At 38.3% G+C, this 18,058-nt stretch overlaps 2 protein-coding genes across 4 annotated transcripts in view; one reads left to right on the top strand and one right to left on the bottom strand.

Annotated features, from left to right (window-relative positions):
• Window positions 1-13,625, bottom strand: part of LOC124622029 (RNA-binding protein 33-like) — a 246,829-nt gene extending 233,204 nt beyond the window's left edge. For all 3 annotated transcript variants that reach the window (XM_047147585.1, XM_047147586.1, XM_047147587.1), the window contains exon 1: window positions 13,322-13,625. In XM_047147585.1, the coding sequence (XP_047003541.1) occupies window positions 13,322-13,335 (14 nt within the window). In that variant the 5' untranslated portion in view covers window positions 13,336-13,625. The remainder of the gene's footprint in view (window positions 1-13,321) is intronic.
• A 267-nt stretch (window positions 13,626-13,892) lies between these two features.
• LOC124622579 (RNA-binding protein NOB1) overlaps window positions 13,893-18,058 on the top strand; it is a 61,642-nt gene continuing 57,476 nt past the window's right edge. The window contains exons 1-2 of the mRNA XM_047148327.1: window positions 13,893-14,073; window positions 14,245-14,377. Coding sequence (XP_047004283.1) covers window positions 13,999-14,073; window positions 14,245-14,377 — 208 coding nt within the window. The 5' untranslated portion in view covers window positions 13,893-13,998. The remainder of the gene's footprint in view (window positions 14,074-14,244; window positions 14,378-18,058) is intronic.

Here is an 18,058-nt window from a genome sequence, read left to right as displayed (position 1 = left end):
TGTTCCTCAGGGAAGCGTCCTGGGGCCTCTGCTGTTCCTGATCTATATAAATGACCTGGGTGACAATCTGTGCAGTTCTCTTAGGTTGTTCGCAGATGATGCAGTAATTTACCGTCTAGTAAGGTCATCCGAAGACCAGTATCAGTTGCAAAGCGATTTAGAAAGATTCCTGTATGGTGTGGCAGGTGGCAGTTGACGCTAAATAACGAAAAGTGTGAGGTGATCCATATGAGTTCCAAAAGAAATCCGTTGGAATTCGATTACTCGATAAATAGTACAATTCTCAAGGCTGTCAATTCAACTATGTACCTGGGTGTTAAAATTACGAACAACTTCAGTTGGAAAGACCACATAGATAATATTGTGGGGAAGGCGAGCCAAAGGTTGCATTTCATTGGCAGGACACTTCAAAGATGCAACAAGTCCACTAAAGAGGCAGCTTACACTACACTTGTTCGTCCTCTGTTAGAATATTGCTGTGCGGTGTGGGATCCTTACCAGGTGGGATTGACGGAGGACATCGAAAGGGTGCAAAAAAGGGCAGCTCGTTTTGTATTATCATGTAATAGGGGACAGAGTGTGGCAGATACGATATGCGAGTTGGGATGGAAGTCATTAAAGCAAAGACGTTTTTCGTCGCAGCGAGATCTACTTACGAAATTTCAGTCACCAACTTTCTCTTCCGAATGCAAAAATATTTTGTTGAGCCCAACCTACATAGGTAGGAATGATCATCAAAATAAAATAAGAGAAATCAGATCTCGAACAGAAAGGTTTAGGTGTTCGTTTTTCCCGCAAGGTGTTCGGGAGTGGAATGGTAGAGAGATAGTATGATTGTGGTTCGATGAACCCTATGCCAAGCACTTAAATGTGAATTGCAGAGTAATCATGTAGATGTAGATGTAGAATGACCACATCAAACAGATAGTGGGAAAAGCAGACACCAGACTCAGATCCATCAGAAGAATCTTAAGGCAATGTAACTCATCCATGAAAGAAGTGCCCTATAAGGCACTTGTTTGCCTCATGCTTGAGTATTGTTCATCTATCTAGGATCTTTATCAGGTACGGCTGGTAGAGGAGATAGAGAAGATTTAACGAAGAGAGGCGCATTTCGTCACGGGATCGTTTAGCTGGCGAGAGAGCTTTACGGATATGCTAAACAAACTCCACTGGCAGACATTACAAGAGAGGCGTTGTGCATCGCAGAGAGAGTTACTATTAAAATCTCGGGACAGCACTTTTCCGGAGGAGTCAGACAACACATTACTTACCCACCACATACACCTCGCGTATTGACCACGAGGGAAAAAAAAAAAGAAAAATCGAGAAATTAGAGCCAATACAGACGCTTACCGTCAATCATTCTTCCCACGCACTACTCATGAGTGGAACAGGGTTGGAGGGATCAGATAGTGGCACTGAAAGTACCCTCTGCCACACACTATTAGGTGGCTTGCAGAGTCTGATGTAGATGAACAATTGCTCTCCTTACTCATGATTCACAGTCAGTTAGGGTAAATATCATAGTGCCCTAAGGTATCGAAACTCCTAAGCGGAAATCAGTTAGATCAATTAATGATTTCAGGACAATTTTTTTTTTAAGATCAGTTTACAAGAGACAACCTGGGATGAAATTTATAATGTACCAAATACTACTATCAAATTTGCTCTATTCCATGGTAAAGTCATACCGTTACTTGAAAATAGCTTTCCGCATAAGCTAATCCGAAAGAATGCTTAAACAGCCACATAAAAAACCATGGATAACCAGAGGATTAAAGTATCCAGTGAAACAAAAAGGGAAATAGATCTTTTGGCAAGAAAAAGCAGGGATCCTGCAGTAGTAGCACCCTGCAAAAACTACTCAGAAACTAAGAAAGGTTATTTAAAAAGTCAAGGAAAAATACACATCATCTCTAAAACCAGTAATTCCGACAACAGACTAGGCTATATGAAATGTAGTGAAACAAGAGACAGGTCAACCAGCCACAGAACATGACATCATCACTATTGAACTGAATGGATGGGCTATAAATGATGAGTCACAAGTAGCAAACGTATTTAATAATCATTTCTTAAATATAGTAGGAAGCATATTGACAAACAGCTCATGAGAAGAATCGCAGCAGCATGTAGAAAAGGTAACTCTCATAAAATCCAAGCATATGAATGTATCACCAACTTCCCATTTTGAAACTAGGAAAATAATTTATTCTTTCAAAAATAAAAGCTAATCTGGTTTTCATGGTGTTTCAAACATAGTATTAAAGATTTGTTCCCATAAAATAAGCCTGGTCTTATCTGGAATATGGAATGCATCATTAACAAATGGTTCAAATGGCTCTGAGCACTATGGGACTTAACAGCTGTGGTCATCAGTCCCCTAGAACTTAGAACTACTTAAACTTAACTAACCTAAGGACATCACACACATCCATGCCCGAGGCAGGATTCGAACCTGCGACCGTAGCAGTCGCGCGGTTCCGGACTGCGCGCCTAGAACCGCGAGACCACCGCGGCCGGCCATCATTAACACAAGGCATTTTTGCACAGGAACTGAAATATGCCATTGTTAAACCGCTCTTTAAGAAAAATGATAAGACAGATGACAATAACCAACAATCTATTTTACTGCTGAAATTGTTTTCCAAAATTTTTGAGCAGGTGCTGTGTTCAAGAATAGTATCTCACCTTAGCAATAATAATATCTTCCGCAAGTCACAGTGTGGGTTTCAGGAGAGCTGTTCTACTCAGATAAATAATAAAACAGCACCAGTTAGTATCTTCTGTGAACCATCTAAGGCATTTGATTGTGTGAATCACAGTACTCTCCTAGATAAAGTGATGTTTTGTGGGATTGATGGTACAGCCAAACCAACTAACAATGTCACATATAACCAAAAGAATACAGAAAGTTATAGAAGTAATTCAACCATATAGTTTGGAAACATTATTCTGACTGGGGAGAAATCACAAATGGGGTTCCCAAGCCTCAGTCTTTGGTCCACTATTGTTCACCATATATCTAATATACAACAAAGCATAATTAGTTCTATCTAATATACAACAAAGCATAATTAGTTCTTTTTACTGATGACACTGATGAGTGTACGGAGTGTAGGCATGTATGGAAGTGAAACATGGACGATAAATAGTTTGGACAAGAGGAGAATAGAAGCTTTCGAAATGTGGTGCTACAGAAGAAGTTGAAGATTAGATGGGTAGATCACATAACTAATGAGGAGGTATTTAATAGAATTGGGGAGAAGAGGAGTTTGTGGCACAACTTGACAAGAAGAAGGCACCAGTTGGTAGGACATGTTCTGAGGCATCAAGGGATCACCAATTTAGCATTGGAGGGCAGTGTGGAGGGTAAAAATCGTAGAGGGAGACCAAGAGGTGAATACACTAAGCAGATTCAGAAGGATGAAGGTTGCAGTAAGTACTTGGAGATGAAGAAGCTTGCACAGGATGGAGTAGCATGGAGAGCTGCATCAAACCAGTCTCAAGACTGAAGACGACGACAACAACAACAACAACTGATTACACTATTATTGTAATCAATCCAAGCATACATATGGAAACAGAAGAAATGGTAAACAATTTTCTTGTAAGTATCATGGACTAGCTTTCTGAGAATGGTCTCACCATCAATTTTAAAAGACACCACAGATTCAGTCCTGTACATCCAGGGGTACTGCACCAATGATATGAGTAACACATAGTGAGGAAATACTGAACAGGGTGGAAGGTCCAAATTCTTCGGTGTCCATGCCGATGAGAATTTAAATTGGAAAAATCACATTTTGGAACTCCTAAAAAGAACTTAGTTCAGCCATATTTTCACTTAGAATCATTGCAAATCTTGGGGGAGACAAAGTCATAAGTTTTCATATTTTCATTCTGTAATGTCATATGAACTAATGTTCTCGGGTAGCTCATCTTCACTGAGCGAAAATGATTGTAAGAATAATATGTGGTGCTCACCAATGACCATCTTGTAGACATCTGTTTAAGGAGTTGGGCATTCTGACTACTGCTTGAGGTACATTTCTTCCATCAAAATGTTTGTTGTAAATAAACCACTACAGTTAAAAAGGAACAGTGATGTACATAATAGCAATAAGAGAAGGAAAAATGACACTCACTACTCCATATTAAGATTGTCTTCAACACAAAAAGGAGTGCAAAATGCTGCAACAAAAATTTTGGTAAAAATCTAGAACAGGGTCATAGTGTATTTACATGTTTTGTGCTGGAGTGCTGTCAGTGCTTGTTGCGAGGTATGATGGGAACAAAAGAAGGTGTGTCAGCTGTTTGTGTTACACAGCCAACAAGAGAGCAACAGGCACAGAATGACTTTAAATGCGAACATTTTTTAGGTTAGGCTTTACTGTGACTGTTACTGACATTAAATTAAATAACAAGTTTACTGTTACCAGTCACCGTTTTATTTTTTCCACGACGCGTTTCGAAGGTTTAAACCTCCACCATCGGGTGGATTTACATTAGTTAGTATTACATATGTGTGTATGTTGTGTTACGACATTTGGAGGAACATGTGGCACTGCCTAGTGGAGAAACAAGACACGATTTCTGAATATGGTTTTGGATAACTATTTGACAAAAAATTAAACTGATATTTAATGGTAAACTTTAATAAGTAAACTAGAGTACCTCCAGTGGTCACAGGTTCCTTTTTCTGTCGTAACACTTCACATGTATACTGCCACATTCTTTGCACTTTGCGATTATGTCTTCTCTTCTGCTGTACGAACCTTGCACCCAGCTGATTCCAGACGCCATATTTGTTTACAAATGTGGCAGTATACATGTGAAGTGTTACGACAGAAAAAGGAACCTGTGACCACTGGAGGTACTCTAGTTTACTTATTAAAGTTTACCATTAAATATCAGTTTAATTTTTTGTCAAATAGTTATGCAAAACCATATTCTGAAATAGTGTCTTGTTTCTCCACTAGGCAGTGCCACAAGTTCCTCCAAATGTCGTAACACAACACACACACATATGTAATACTAACTAATGTAAATCCACCCGATGATGGAGGTTTAAACCTTTGAAACGCGTCATGGAAAAAATAAAACGGTGACTGGTAACAGTAAACTTGTTGTTTCATTTAATGTCAGTAACAGTCACGGTAAAGCCTAACCTAAAAATGTTCGCATTTAAAGTTAATCTGCCCAGTCAGCCAATCAAGGCTTTTTTTGAGTACAAGAACAGCGCAGAAAAGGTCGCAATGACGACACAACACATATACTTCAATAGGAATTGTCTCAAGAATAACGTCATCCCAAATTATGTCAAGATTGACATCAAAACAAACACAACAACTGCAAAGAAAACACTGGAGATCGCACGAAAACTCTGTGTGAAAAATGAACTGAAAGAACTTTATATTAGAAAACAAAAGTTCAACACACAGCTTTATAATGCAGAATTACAATTGGGAAAATTGCTTCATAGATTAGAATATGATTCCATAACCAAAAAAGTCAAAGAGTACACCGAGTTCATCGTACAGAAAACGAAAGCTACACAGAAGAAAAAACTGGCCAATCTTATAAAGCAACAATTACCTTTCAAACCGAACCAAAACAGCCAAAAGAAGCACACATTCTACACACCTTTCCTCAACAACACGAACATAATATTCACTGCAGAAGAAGAGGCACTACTCTGCAAAGGCTTAAAACACAATGTTCAAGCTCCGCTGGACCAAAAGAACCAAGAGAAGCTCATCACTTGTGTCACACAGATCTCGACCATCGCCTTTAAGAAACAAACCGACAGAATATCAGCCTGCCACAAAATTAACGAAATAATTGAAAAGGAAATTGCAAAACCATTCCCAGCATACAAGAAAAGAGAAGAAGCCCTTACACGTACCATTAAGACTAAATTAAACATGAAAAATGCAATAATTGTAAAAGCTGACAAGGGCAACACAACTGTTGTAATGGACAGAACAACATACATAGAAAAAACTTTAGACTTCTTCCAAACCAGCAACATAACTGAAATACATAAAGATCCAACAGCCAGAATACAAAAGGAGATTAAACACATTTCAAACAACATTAACTTTCTACTCACCATCCAAGAAGCAAGAAACATTGTAACAATGAGCCCACAAGCACCTTGTCTTAGGTCACAACCTAAGATACACAAAGATGGGACCCCCATCAGACCCATAGTGAACTGTAGGAACAGCCCAACATTCAAGCTCAATAAAATACTCTTCAGAATTCTCAAACAAGCACACACATTCAATAATGAGAGAACACTTAAAAACACAACAGAATTCACACAATATGTCAAAAACACACAAGTACCTGATGGAGCCACACTTGCCTCATTCGACATACAAAACCTTTATTCATCTGTGCCAATAGATCCCACACTACAAATAATTAATGCCAACCTACATAAACACAAAAAAATCCCTTCAACTCACATTAAAGAACTAATGGACCTGCTTGAATTCACACTTTCACACAACTATTTTAAATTTGACAATAAAATCTACAAGCAAACAGATGGTCTGGCAATGGGCTCAAATCTTTCCGGATTGTTAGCAGAAATATTTATAAGTAACCTAGAAGACAAAATCTTGAATTCCAATCACCACCTCCTCAAAAATATCATCTACTACTACAGGTATGTAGATGATATCATAATATTAATCAAAGGCACTAAAGATGACATCAGTGGGTTGAATCAGTTTTTCAACAACTCCCACGAAAGCATAAAATTCACAGTTGAACACCAAAAAGATGACAGTATAAATTTCCTAGACCTTACCATTACAATAAAGAATAACAGACATCAGTTTGAAATTTATCGGAAGCCTACCACAACACATACTACAATCCACAACTCCTCTTGCCACCCCGCAGCACACAAAATGGCAGCATACCAGTACATGATTAATAGAGCTATCCAACTACCACTCTCAGAAGATAAACGTGATCAAGAAATTGAAATAATATAACAAACAGCTATTGAAAATGGCTATAACAACTCCATAATAGACACTCTAAAACACTCAATAATGGCAAAGCAATCACAACACAAAAAACAAAAAGGAAAATAATGTCTTGCATACAATCCCCTTTCTGGGTAACATTTCATACCAGATTGCTAATGTCTTCAAACGGAAAGGCATCAGCATATCCTTTACAACAGACAACAAGATTGGACAGAAGTTACCCCACAACATCGGCACACGAAACCCACTTCATCACATAGGTGTGTACAAAATTAAATGTTTGGACTGTGACTGCTTCTACATAGGCCAGACAGGCAGATCATTTGAGATTAGGTTCAAGGAACACATGGCAGCACTCAAAAACAAAAAATACCATACATCAGCAATAGCTACCCACCTACATGAAACAAAACACCATGTTAACAACACAAGTATTAGCATCCTACACATCCAACCAAAAGGCAGAAAACTAGACACCCTTGAAACACTCCAAATATACAAACACCAAATGAAGCAACCAGAATCCATCTTAAATGACAAAAATGACAATATTTACAATAGTATCATCTCTGTTTTCAGCAACTGCCTAGACTCTTAAAATACACACACACACACACACACACACACTAATATTTACCATAAATATTGACAGCCGCCAAGAGTACAAGAGATTGACCTCATTCACAGATAATTCATCACACCAACAGCTTGTACCCCCTGTCAGCTTAAAACTGTATGTACATCAACTACTGGCACAAATGTATACCTATTTGCATATTTTATAACATTAACCAGTGTATTACCCCAACCTTTAGGCAGCTAATATATGCAACATGTAATCTTAAGACTTCTTGCCATGTAAATGTTTGCTCTCATATAATCACTCCTTCCCCCCCCCCCCCCCCCCTCTCTCTCTCTCTCTCTCTCTCTCTCTCTCTCTCTCTCTCTCTCTCTCTTCAAAGAGTGTCATCTATGTATGATTTTACTGCTGTAGCCAATATGATCATTGTAATTCAAGCCTGTAACATTTTCCCTAATTGTTATTAGCAAGTATGAAGTTTAAGCCATTTTAACATTTCACCTGATTGCATAAATGAGTACGAATGTTTAGCTGTTTTAACCTTTCAAAATTTGATTTATATACCACCTGAAGCACACACACATAAATTTGACACCTCAAAACAAACACCTCCAAATGGTTTAAACGATTATTCTGTAATAATGTTGTTACAATGTATATTCTTTGCACTTTGCGATTATGTCTTCTCTTCTGCTGTACGAACCTTGCATCCAGCTGATTCCAGACGCCATATTTGTTTACAAATGTGGCAGTATACATGTGAAGTGTTACAACAGAAAAAGGAACCTGTGACCACTGGAGGTACTCTAGTTTACTTATTAAAGTTTACCATTAATTTTTTGTCAAATAGTTATCCAAAACCATATTCTGAAATAGTGTCTTGTTTCTCCACTAGGCAGTGCCACAAGTTCCTCCAAATGTCGTAACACAACATACACACATATGTAATACTAACTAATGTAAATCCACCCGATGATGGAGGTTTAAACCTTCGAAATGCGTCGTGGAAAAAATAAAACGGTGACTGGTAACAGTAAACTTGTTGTTTCATTTAAAGGCAGAGAATGTATTTTGAAACAATACATTCCAAAGAAAGGGTGAAATATTGCTGTAAACAAGAATTATAAATTTAATTGCTCCTTGTTTGAATCACAGCTGTTTAAACTCTGTAGTATCCACAAACCAATGGCAGCATTGCACCCCACAATACATTCGAAAAAGCAGTGAAATGTTTCTCTGCTCTGTGTTGCTACACACTAAATCTTCACAAGCACAGTAAGTGGACCAACGATCTTTATATAAATCATGGGAGAAGGTATGTGTATCATTGTTAATTAATATATCGAACGTGTGACTATTACTGATAAACACTGATCCACCTACCTTCTCCCATGATTTAATTAAAAAAAACCCTGCTCAGTGTGCTCCCACAGATCAACTGCATAGTCATTTCACCAACACATCTGATACATTTTCGTACCTCTGTAATTAATCCATGAGACATGCACTGACGGTTGGCGCTGCCCTGCAGAATTCATCACTTAAACCAGTCGACTTTATAGCACACACTGCCATAATCATAAAATATTTCTCTTGAAACTAACAAATACACTGAAAAACAGCAAACAAGACAATGACTTCAATTTCCCCCTACATACACATTGCCTCTCTTCACGCCTCCCATCGGTTATGTCGAAGTATCATCCCATTATCTATACAAATCAATAGCTATGCAAACAGACGCATTGCCAACCTATGAGCGGTAGATTAAGCACCATCATGAGTGACGCTGGACCTGATTTACTTTGGCCAAAATTTTTGATCCCTTGCCCAGTGATATAAAATATCTGGCAGACAGCAAGATAACAGATATTCCTTCCATTCTCCATTTGTGTGGCCATAGTGTCCGTTGTTGCTTTAAAATTCTTGAGGGTATTTTTGTTCTGTTGTTGCAGCTACAAAAATGTGTGATTTTTTGCACCAGGCGTATTTTGCTTTATTGAGGTAAAGCATCATCAGTGGTCTGTCATTAAGTCATTTACATTTCAATTTGCTTTTAGAGCTATTCTCTGGAGGAATTTCTATTACTGTAATGTGTGGAAGGTGGTGGGTCGGAATGTAAGTTTTAATTCATAATGAATCATTTTGCACTTTCCCCAAGGACTCTACTTCTCCAAATTTGTCTTCAGTTTAAAATAAATAAATAAATAAAAAGGGGGGGGGGGGCTCATTGCAGTAAAAGTATCCCTATCACTCCAAGTACAGACCCTATTTTGCTCCCATTGTCTGGCTTCACCTTCTTCCCATGGTATAGCATGAAAGGAAATGCTGTGGAGTATCTGAAGAGACTGCAGCGGCTTTGTGGCTACCAGCAGAAGAAACTTTAATTTGCTACATTTGTGAACCTTTCACAATGGTACCACCCACTCCAAATGGTGGTTTCCCTACTAGTGCCACCCGGCCACAGCAATGGTTACCTGGCCAGTAAACTGTTGTCTGGACTCCCTGTGCTTGAGGCACATTCTCGTGGCTTGCGTGTCAAGTTTCCAAATGGTTCAAACGGCTCTAATCACTATGGGACGTAACATCTGAGGTCAACGGTCCCCTAGACTTAGAACTACTTAAACCTAACTAACCTAAGAACATTACACACATCCATGCCCGAGGCAGGATTCGAACCTGCGACCGTAGCAGCCACGTGGTTCCAGATTGAAGCGCTTGGAAACGCTTGGCCACCGCGAGTTTCCAACTCAGGCACCAACAGTGTGATCCCTGTGTGGTAGAGGGCTGCCACAGTGCAGGTACTTGACTTACCTGGGTATTCTGTTTTGAGATGTGTGTTTATGTGTGTGTGTGTGTGTGGGGGGGGGGGGCAACCTTGATTATTGCTAATTACCTTTTTTGTATTTGTTGTGAGATTGTAGCTTGTTTTTAAGAGGGAATTTTCTGCGAAATGAAGGTTTTATAATTTATGTTCAATTAGTTTCATATTATTTTGAGGTTATTTATTGGCATATACTGGTGGGTATTCTGGAGTGTGGTCCAGTGTTTTTAGATTGTGGGGCTGAGTGTTTTATAAACATTTTTCAAACTGGGCTGTGCAGTTGAAGTGAAAGTTGGGGCGCTGGTTTATATGGCTTTGTGGGGGTGTCTGGTATTGTTTGAGATATATAGATCAAGTGATTCACTTTAGCTATTTAGGTTAAGTAAGTATTCAATTCCAATGGTGTATTTTTCACATGTTTTCTTCAGTTGACTACAGGGCAATTTGTGTGCATTATATTTGTTTTTGAATGATGACTTTATTCTTATTGTAATCATATTTAGTTTGTCCCCACCTAAATCTCCCACTTCCAGCAGCTGCCCGTTAGTTTAATTTTATTGCTGGTGTGAAATATTTGGTATATTACTTTTGTTTGTTTGCAGGTTAAATGAGTGATTTTGTGGTCACCTTATTGAATATTGCACGAAACACAGGTCACAGCCACATTCATAATGCCACAGGTCAAAGCACACAGGTGGGATTGGGCTATTCGGTAATCCCCAGTTCTGCTTCTGAAATGGGGAAGTACAACATTATGTCTTACGGAGTTCACAATGGTAGTACTTGCAGGTACTGACAAGAATGTGTGATAGACATATGCTAGACTTGTCCAGGCCTTTTGACACCATACAATACTATGAATCAAGCAAAAAGCACTTAGTGTAATAGAAATAGCAAACAAGTGGTTCCAAAAATTGCCTGGAAAATATGCAAAAGGTAGTGGCAGTTCATACATCTGCTGATGATAAACTTCTGGTAAAACAATTGTCAGACAAGAAACATATAAACATAGGTGGTTCTCAGGGAAGAGTACTGCATCCAATTCTGTTCTAAATACATACAAACAGCTTTCCTGACTATGGAAGACATGAGGAAAAAATTCCTTTGACGATGACAGTAACATCACAGTCGCTGATAACACAAAAACTTCTATCAGAGAAATAAAACAAAACCCTCAAGGATGTTTATAATTGGGCAAAATGTAATACATTAAAAATTAACATAAAAAGGAAACATTTTAGTGTGAAGAAGGAAACCAACTCTGTTGCCAAAAAGAATACCATCAGCATGTTATGCTCTTAGGATCCTATCATCAGTTTGTAAAAGTCAATGTCTTGTGATAATGTACCATTCCTACACACACTCAGTTCTTAGCTATGAGCATTCCTACACACACTCAGTTCTTAGCTATGAGATTCTTTTTAGGGGATCAGAGGCAGAAACCATGAATATAATTTTTAAACTGCAAAAAAGGGCCACAAGAATAATTAAAAACTGTGGTCAAGCTAATCAAAAACAACTGAAAGGAAACATCTGCAAATAAAACTGTATAATAATTGTAAAGTGAGATGGAAAAGATTATTGAAATACATTTGTTTAATAAAGCAGCTAAACCATTCTTCACAAATAATGCATTCAACGCAATTAATGATGATTTAGAGGACTGAAGGGTAGTAATTAAAATGAAGGGAGTAACTACAAGACACAGTCACATTCCAATAAATGATCATAATGTAATACTTTGAAAAAGATGTCTTATGTTAAAACGTATAGTGCATGATAAAACGTCATTCTCCTGAGTTCAATATCGGCTGAAATTTACAATGGGGCGCCCATGCCCAGGTGTTGGCAACTCCTACGAGTGTATGACTATGAGAGAATGTGTTATTACTTTTGACAATAAAAACTGATCACTTATTTTCACCCATCAATCTCTCTCTAAAAATCATACAAACACTGACTCACAATACAACTGTACTGCTGTCTTCAATTTCCCAGACAGCAGTTAGTAAAAGTTTTACATCATCCTATCCATCATTGGGAGATGCATACTCAGTTTTCATGTGGACTTAGGGGAGGAAATCTAGACATGTATGGGGCATAATTTTCTGAACATACTGGAGTCAGTGCCAGCGGCATAGCAGCATGTTCATGGCCCAGAGTCACCAGCAGGTGTCCTTAGTGTGTCCAACAACGAAGACCAAAACCATATTTTTTAAGTTACCTGAAGCAAACTGTGTGTAAATCAATTGTTTAGACACTACCTTAATAGTCGGGAAGATGGAGTGTTTGCTCTGTCCAATCACCCTATTCAGGTTTTCCTAAATCTTTTCAGGCAATACCAAGATGGTTCCGTCATCAAGCCACGGCCAACAGCCCATCCCATCCTCGTAGGGGCACACTTATGCATTCTGTATGTAAGCTACCTATAATTTGCATTAGACTATATATTTTTTCACTACTATGAAAAAAATACTGCATCACTGTGATAAATCCATGGATGAATAAACAGATCGATAACTATCTGGGGGGGGGGGGGGGGAGTGGAGGAAGGGTAATCACGCTCAAACCTACTTGACCACTGAGCCACCAAATGAGAATTAATGAACCCTATAGACTACACAGTTATATAGCAGGAAATGAATATACACAGAGTGTTGATAATTTTCTCCAGTTAACAGATACGTTACACGTCTCTGGTAACTAAAACCTCTACACATACAACAAAATGTCTAGAAACGTAACAAAATATGAATCGCTACCACTCCAGTACGGTCTGTAATTAAAGCTTTCGACGGCAATAATATAAAATATGCGCAAATCGTTATACCCTAGTATGTAATTCTGCAAACATAAGAACATTTAATCAAACTGTAAAAGTTTTTAAAAAAAAGTCATAATTACTTGTTATCCGACATTTTACTGCTGGAACATCACACACTGGAACCAACGTTTACACAATGTCTTCGTTAACTAATAAGACGATATTTCATTTCATGAGCCACATAGCTCTTGTGTAATGTCTATAACGACCTCAGACAGTCTCTTATAGTCACAAAGAACAGGAAGTCGTTTTATTTCGACACTGTAACGAACAGTGAATATTTGAACGCCTAGTTTACTTGAACAACACAATTCGCTTCGCGCAGATTGTTTATTTACGGACAACAGTGCCGTCAGATTCACTTCAACATGGCCAAATTTAATGCTTCACTCTCTTCCACCGAAACTATTTGGAAGATACTCAACAAAGTCTTTGTATGCAAAGGTCATCATGAGACATGCCTTAAAGATATTCAGTAGTATAAATCACACAACATTAACCAAAAGCATTTGCTATATAGTCACCTAATTTGATTTCTTGCAGTGTCTGAACTGCGAATGAGTGAAAATATTTCATTTATGTCTTGTTTGTAGACTTAATATAAAAATACGAAGGTAGCATCTATGGTGTATGCCATAGATGATCCTCTAGGAGAGAGGTATACTGGTATAGTGTTGTTTGACTAAAGCATGGTCGAAGTGCATGTTTACAATTAACGAAGTGGAGAGCGTATGTTGAATAACAACATTTCTGCAAAATGAGTTTGGGTAAACAAAAAGTTGAACATTTAGTCGCTGACACTAACACTTTCATAAAAAATTCATCTCTGCAAGTAAGCACACTTTAAATTTAATGTCGTAAGACAGCTGCTGACAATTTTTATTGATTTGGCAGCAATATTTTAAAAGTATTTTCAATGTGCATTAACGTTGCGTTACGCAGTCTGCCCTGCAGATTTTACAGTACGTTAAAGATTTTGATAATGATTCTCTTCTTCACCCAGGACGTAGCTACCAACGTATATACTGTACAGGACGTACTTGATGAAATTACAAATAAACGCCAACTGCGAAACTTGGTAGTGTTGCCCTATAATGTGGTTGTGAAGGACGTTTTCACTGAAAATGTTAAGTTTGGTAAGTACAGTGTAGCACTCTAATTATCATTAATTAACCCAGGATTATATTGTACTCCGGAAATACGGAAGCGTCTGATTCCACCCGTCTGCTTTGACCCATGACGTCATAAATATGGCGGAGCTATATAGGTCAAGGGAAGTGTCCGATTCCAGAGGATATTGTGTTTAGTGGAATTTAGGGAGTTTTGTGTTGTCGGTTTTTTTTCATCGTTTTGTGTGGTTTGGTACGCTGGTGTTTGTCGAAATTTGTTTATATTTATTTTGTCCCCAGCCAAAAACCCTCTGTTTCCCACGCTTGCCCCGTTAGTTTCATTAGGTTTTTTTGTGGAACGTGTGTGTTGGTTTTTCAATGTATTTTCGTATTGTGGTCATGTTTACGTAATGACGTCATAGGGGCCATATTGGAGTCGTAGTGTATGGTCGTTTCCGCCATATTTGTGACGTCATGGGTCAAAGAATACGGGTGGAATCGGACACTTCTGAAGAACAGTGTCCGGTTATTTGGTTTTTGCATAGTGAAGGTGTGAAACCTATTGAAATTCATCGACGAATGAAGGTTCAGTACGGTGATACATGTTTGTCACAGCAGCAAGTCTATGAATGGAGTAGGACGTTCGCAAATGATGTGACTTTAATTGGACATGCTCCTCGTCCAGGTCAGGCACAACGAGTTGTGACTCCACAGAACATTGCAGCAGTTGAAGCCATAGTGAATGAAAACCGCTGAGTAGCACTGAATGACATTGCAGCAGTTTTACTGATTAGTCATGGGTCAGCACACCACATTGTGCATGATGTGCTCCAGTTTCATAAATTGTCTGCAAGATGGGTGCCACGGCAGCGGACTCCTGAAATGAGAGAACAACGTGTTGATGCTTGTGAAGAACTACTTCGGTGCTTTGAACGTGAAGGGGATGGCTTCCTTGCAAGAATCTTTACTGGGGACAAAACCTGGGTTCACTTCCACCAACCGGAAATGAAGAGAGCGAGCAAGGAATCGTGCCATTCCTCATCACCAAAACAAAAGAAATTTCGAACAGAACCATCAGCAGGGAAGGTTGTGCTGACTCTCTTTTGGGACAAAAAAGGCGTCATTTTGGAGCATTACATGCCTAGAGAGACCACTGTCACCAGTACATCATACACAGGTCTCCTAAAAAATTCATCTGCGGCCTGCAATCAAATCAAAGCGACATGGATTGCTGTCAGCAGGTGTCCTTTTGCAACATGACAATGCAAGCCTCTACACTGCCCGTACAACAGTTGCAACAATCACAGACCTGCATTTTGAGTGTCTTCCTCATCCACCATACTCACCAGACCTTGCCACAAGTGATTTCCGTATGTTTGGACCACTCAAAGACGCAATGGAAGGAAAGAAGTTCCATTCTAATGAAGAAGATGCTACGCGGTGCATGAGTGGTTGCGCGAACTACCAAAAGAATTTTTTTCTAAAGGAATTTATGCACTTTCTAAGCACTGGAGGACATGCCTTGAGCGTGGGGGAGATTATGTTGAAAAGTGATACAGCTTTTGTACCACTTCTGCACAGTAAATAATATTTAAAAAAATATTTAAGGTTTTCATTTGACTCACCCTCGTATATTGATCAAGTGAAATTTCCATTACCAGTTTTTTTCAGGTCTTTTTATTGTGGCTTTGTTGATTACTGATGATTTTATTTGCTTGATTTTTGTGTTAGAATCTGTTTTGCTAGGTCCTCATTATTAAGATTGTCATTTATTTAGTTTATCCCTGCTCAGCAGTCATTTATTTAGTTTATCCCTGCTCAGAACCACATAATTCCTGTGGTTGTCCCATTAATCTCATGTTATTTCTGGAGTTAAATATTTTTGTATTATTTGTGTGGTTTCCTGTGTGCAATCATTGATGTCTTGGTTGTCATATTTTATAAGCTCGAAATAATTGTGTGCTCTACCTTGATAACAACAGTCAAATGTGATGGGTAGCACTACAATGTTCAGTTTATCCAAAAAAAACTATCTTTATAAATTTCTACTCTTCTCCACTTCAACAAGAATTTGATACAATACCATGTCTTCACAGTATGGCACTGGAATTAATCATGGAAACTAAAGCTGTAGGAATATGGCAAAGAACAATTTAAAATGAGACTGTCATGTGAAAGCTCTTGAAACAAAGTTTTAAAATGTTTGTTGTGCTCTATTTGCACTACATCAAAGTGCAAGCAGGTCAACAGTGATTGAGGCTTATTATACGTACTTCCATTCATTACTTAAATGTGGACTAATCATCTGGGGAAACTCAGACCCCACTCCCAGTAAAACAAAATTTAACAATGTAGAAAAAAGCAGTCAGGGCCATCTGCAACTTACAGTAAGGGGAAACATAAGGATTGCAGTTAAATCAGCTGAAAAGCATTTGCATATATCAGTGTACCCTTTTTGCAACTGGACGTATTTTAAATAGAAGTAGCAACCTACAACGAAATAGGCCTCTCCATAATCATACCACAAGAAGTGTTGGTAAAACCACATGTCTCATTCTAGAACAGATTTATATCAGAAAAGTGTTTCTCAGATAACAGTTAAATTATTCAGCAGTCTACCTCGAGATTTAAAACAGCAGTGACATAAATATACCTTTCAACGTAACCATAAGTCATTTCTGATGGAACTGCTTTTACCCAGTAAAAGAATTCTTGAATTATAGAACAAAACTTTTGTGAATTGAATCTTAACTGTGAATAATTTTGGACATTTAAATCGTTTTTAGGTATATAGACTGAAGCAGCGAGTGAAAATTTGCACCAAGGCTGGGAACCAATCCCGGGTCTCATGCTTACTGGGCAGGTGTGTTAGCCACTAAGTCACCATGGCACAGTGGTTCACACAACTGCACGGACTACTCTGTCACACCTCCCTCCTCAATCCAGATTCTCACTGCCATCCCCAGTCTACTTTAAATTCCTCCTTACACACTCACTGCTTCAGTCTACATACACAAAATCATATCTATATGAGACCAGTAAACTCTCCAAAATTGCATCATTTCACTCATTCACTTAAATTGTGCTTTTTGTTACTTGTAATTTATGATTGAAAACAGGTACTTGTCATTATTCCATCTCTTCTCCCCCCCTTTCCCCCCGTCTTATGAAAACAAAATACCACAATGACCTGAATGTGGAGAGTGACCTTAGATGTCCTTTGTAACTAGTTTGAAACCAAACATTTGGGTGCTGTTTAAAGGAAAACTGTTTCAGTCATCTCATTGATGTTTGGAATTCTTATCATGACTTTCATCACATAAAAAAAAGTTAGATGTGAGAAGTGTCATTTAGGTGAAAACAGTATCATTGGTTATTCAAGAAAGACACACAGAAATTTCTGTTTTGGCTGCAGTTTTGTATTACACTACATTTGATAACCTTCCTTTAATTGCAGATTATCATCAATTAAAGTCTTTCCAAAGAAGCAAAAAACATTAACAAATGAAATAAATATAGGGAGCCATCAGATATTCTGGGATTGCAAAAGGAGACACTATGTAGAAAAGATTGGGAACCACTGATCTATAATTTGCAGTAAAACTGAATGTAGCTTACCTGCAACTGATTTAATGTGCTTATCAGTACCAGTGCTTTATTCCTGTTCTATGGAGATTGGGAAGTGTCACATCTGGGAAAAGCTTTGAC

This window comes from Schistocerca americana, chromosome 7 (genome assembly GCF_021461395.2).
Source record: "Schistocerca americana isolate TAMUIC-IGC-003095 chromosome 7, iqSchAmer2.1, whole genome shotgun sequence".
NCBI lineage: Eukaryota > Metazoa > Arthropoda > Insecta > Orthoptera > Acrididae > Schistocerca > Schistocerca americana.
Note: the sequence above shows the minus strand (reverse complement) of the source record. Positions and strands in the feature narration are given on the sequence as shown.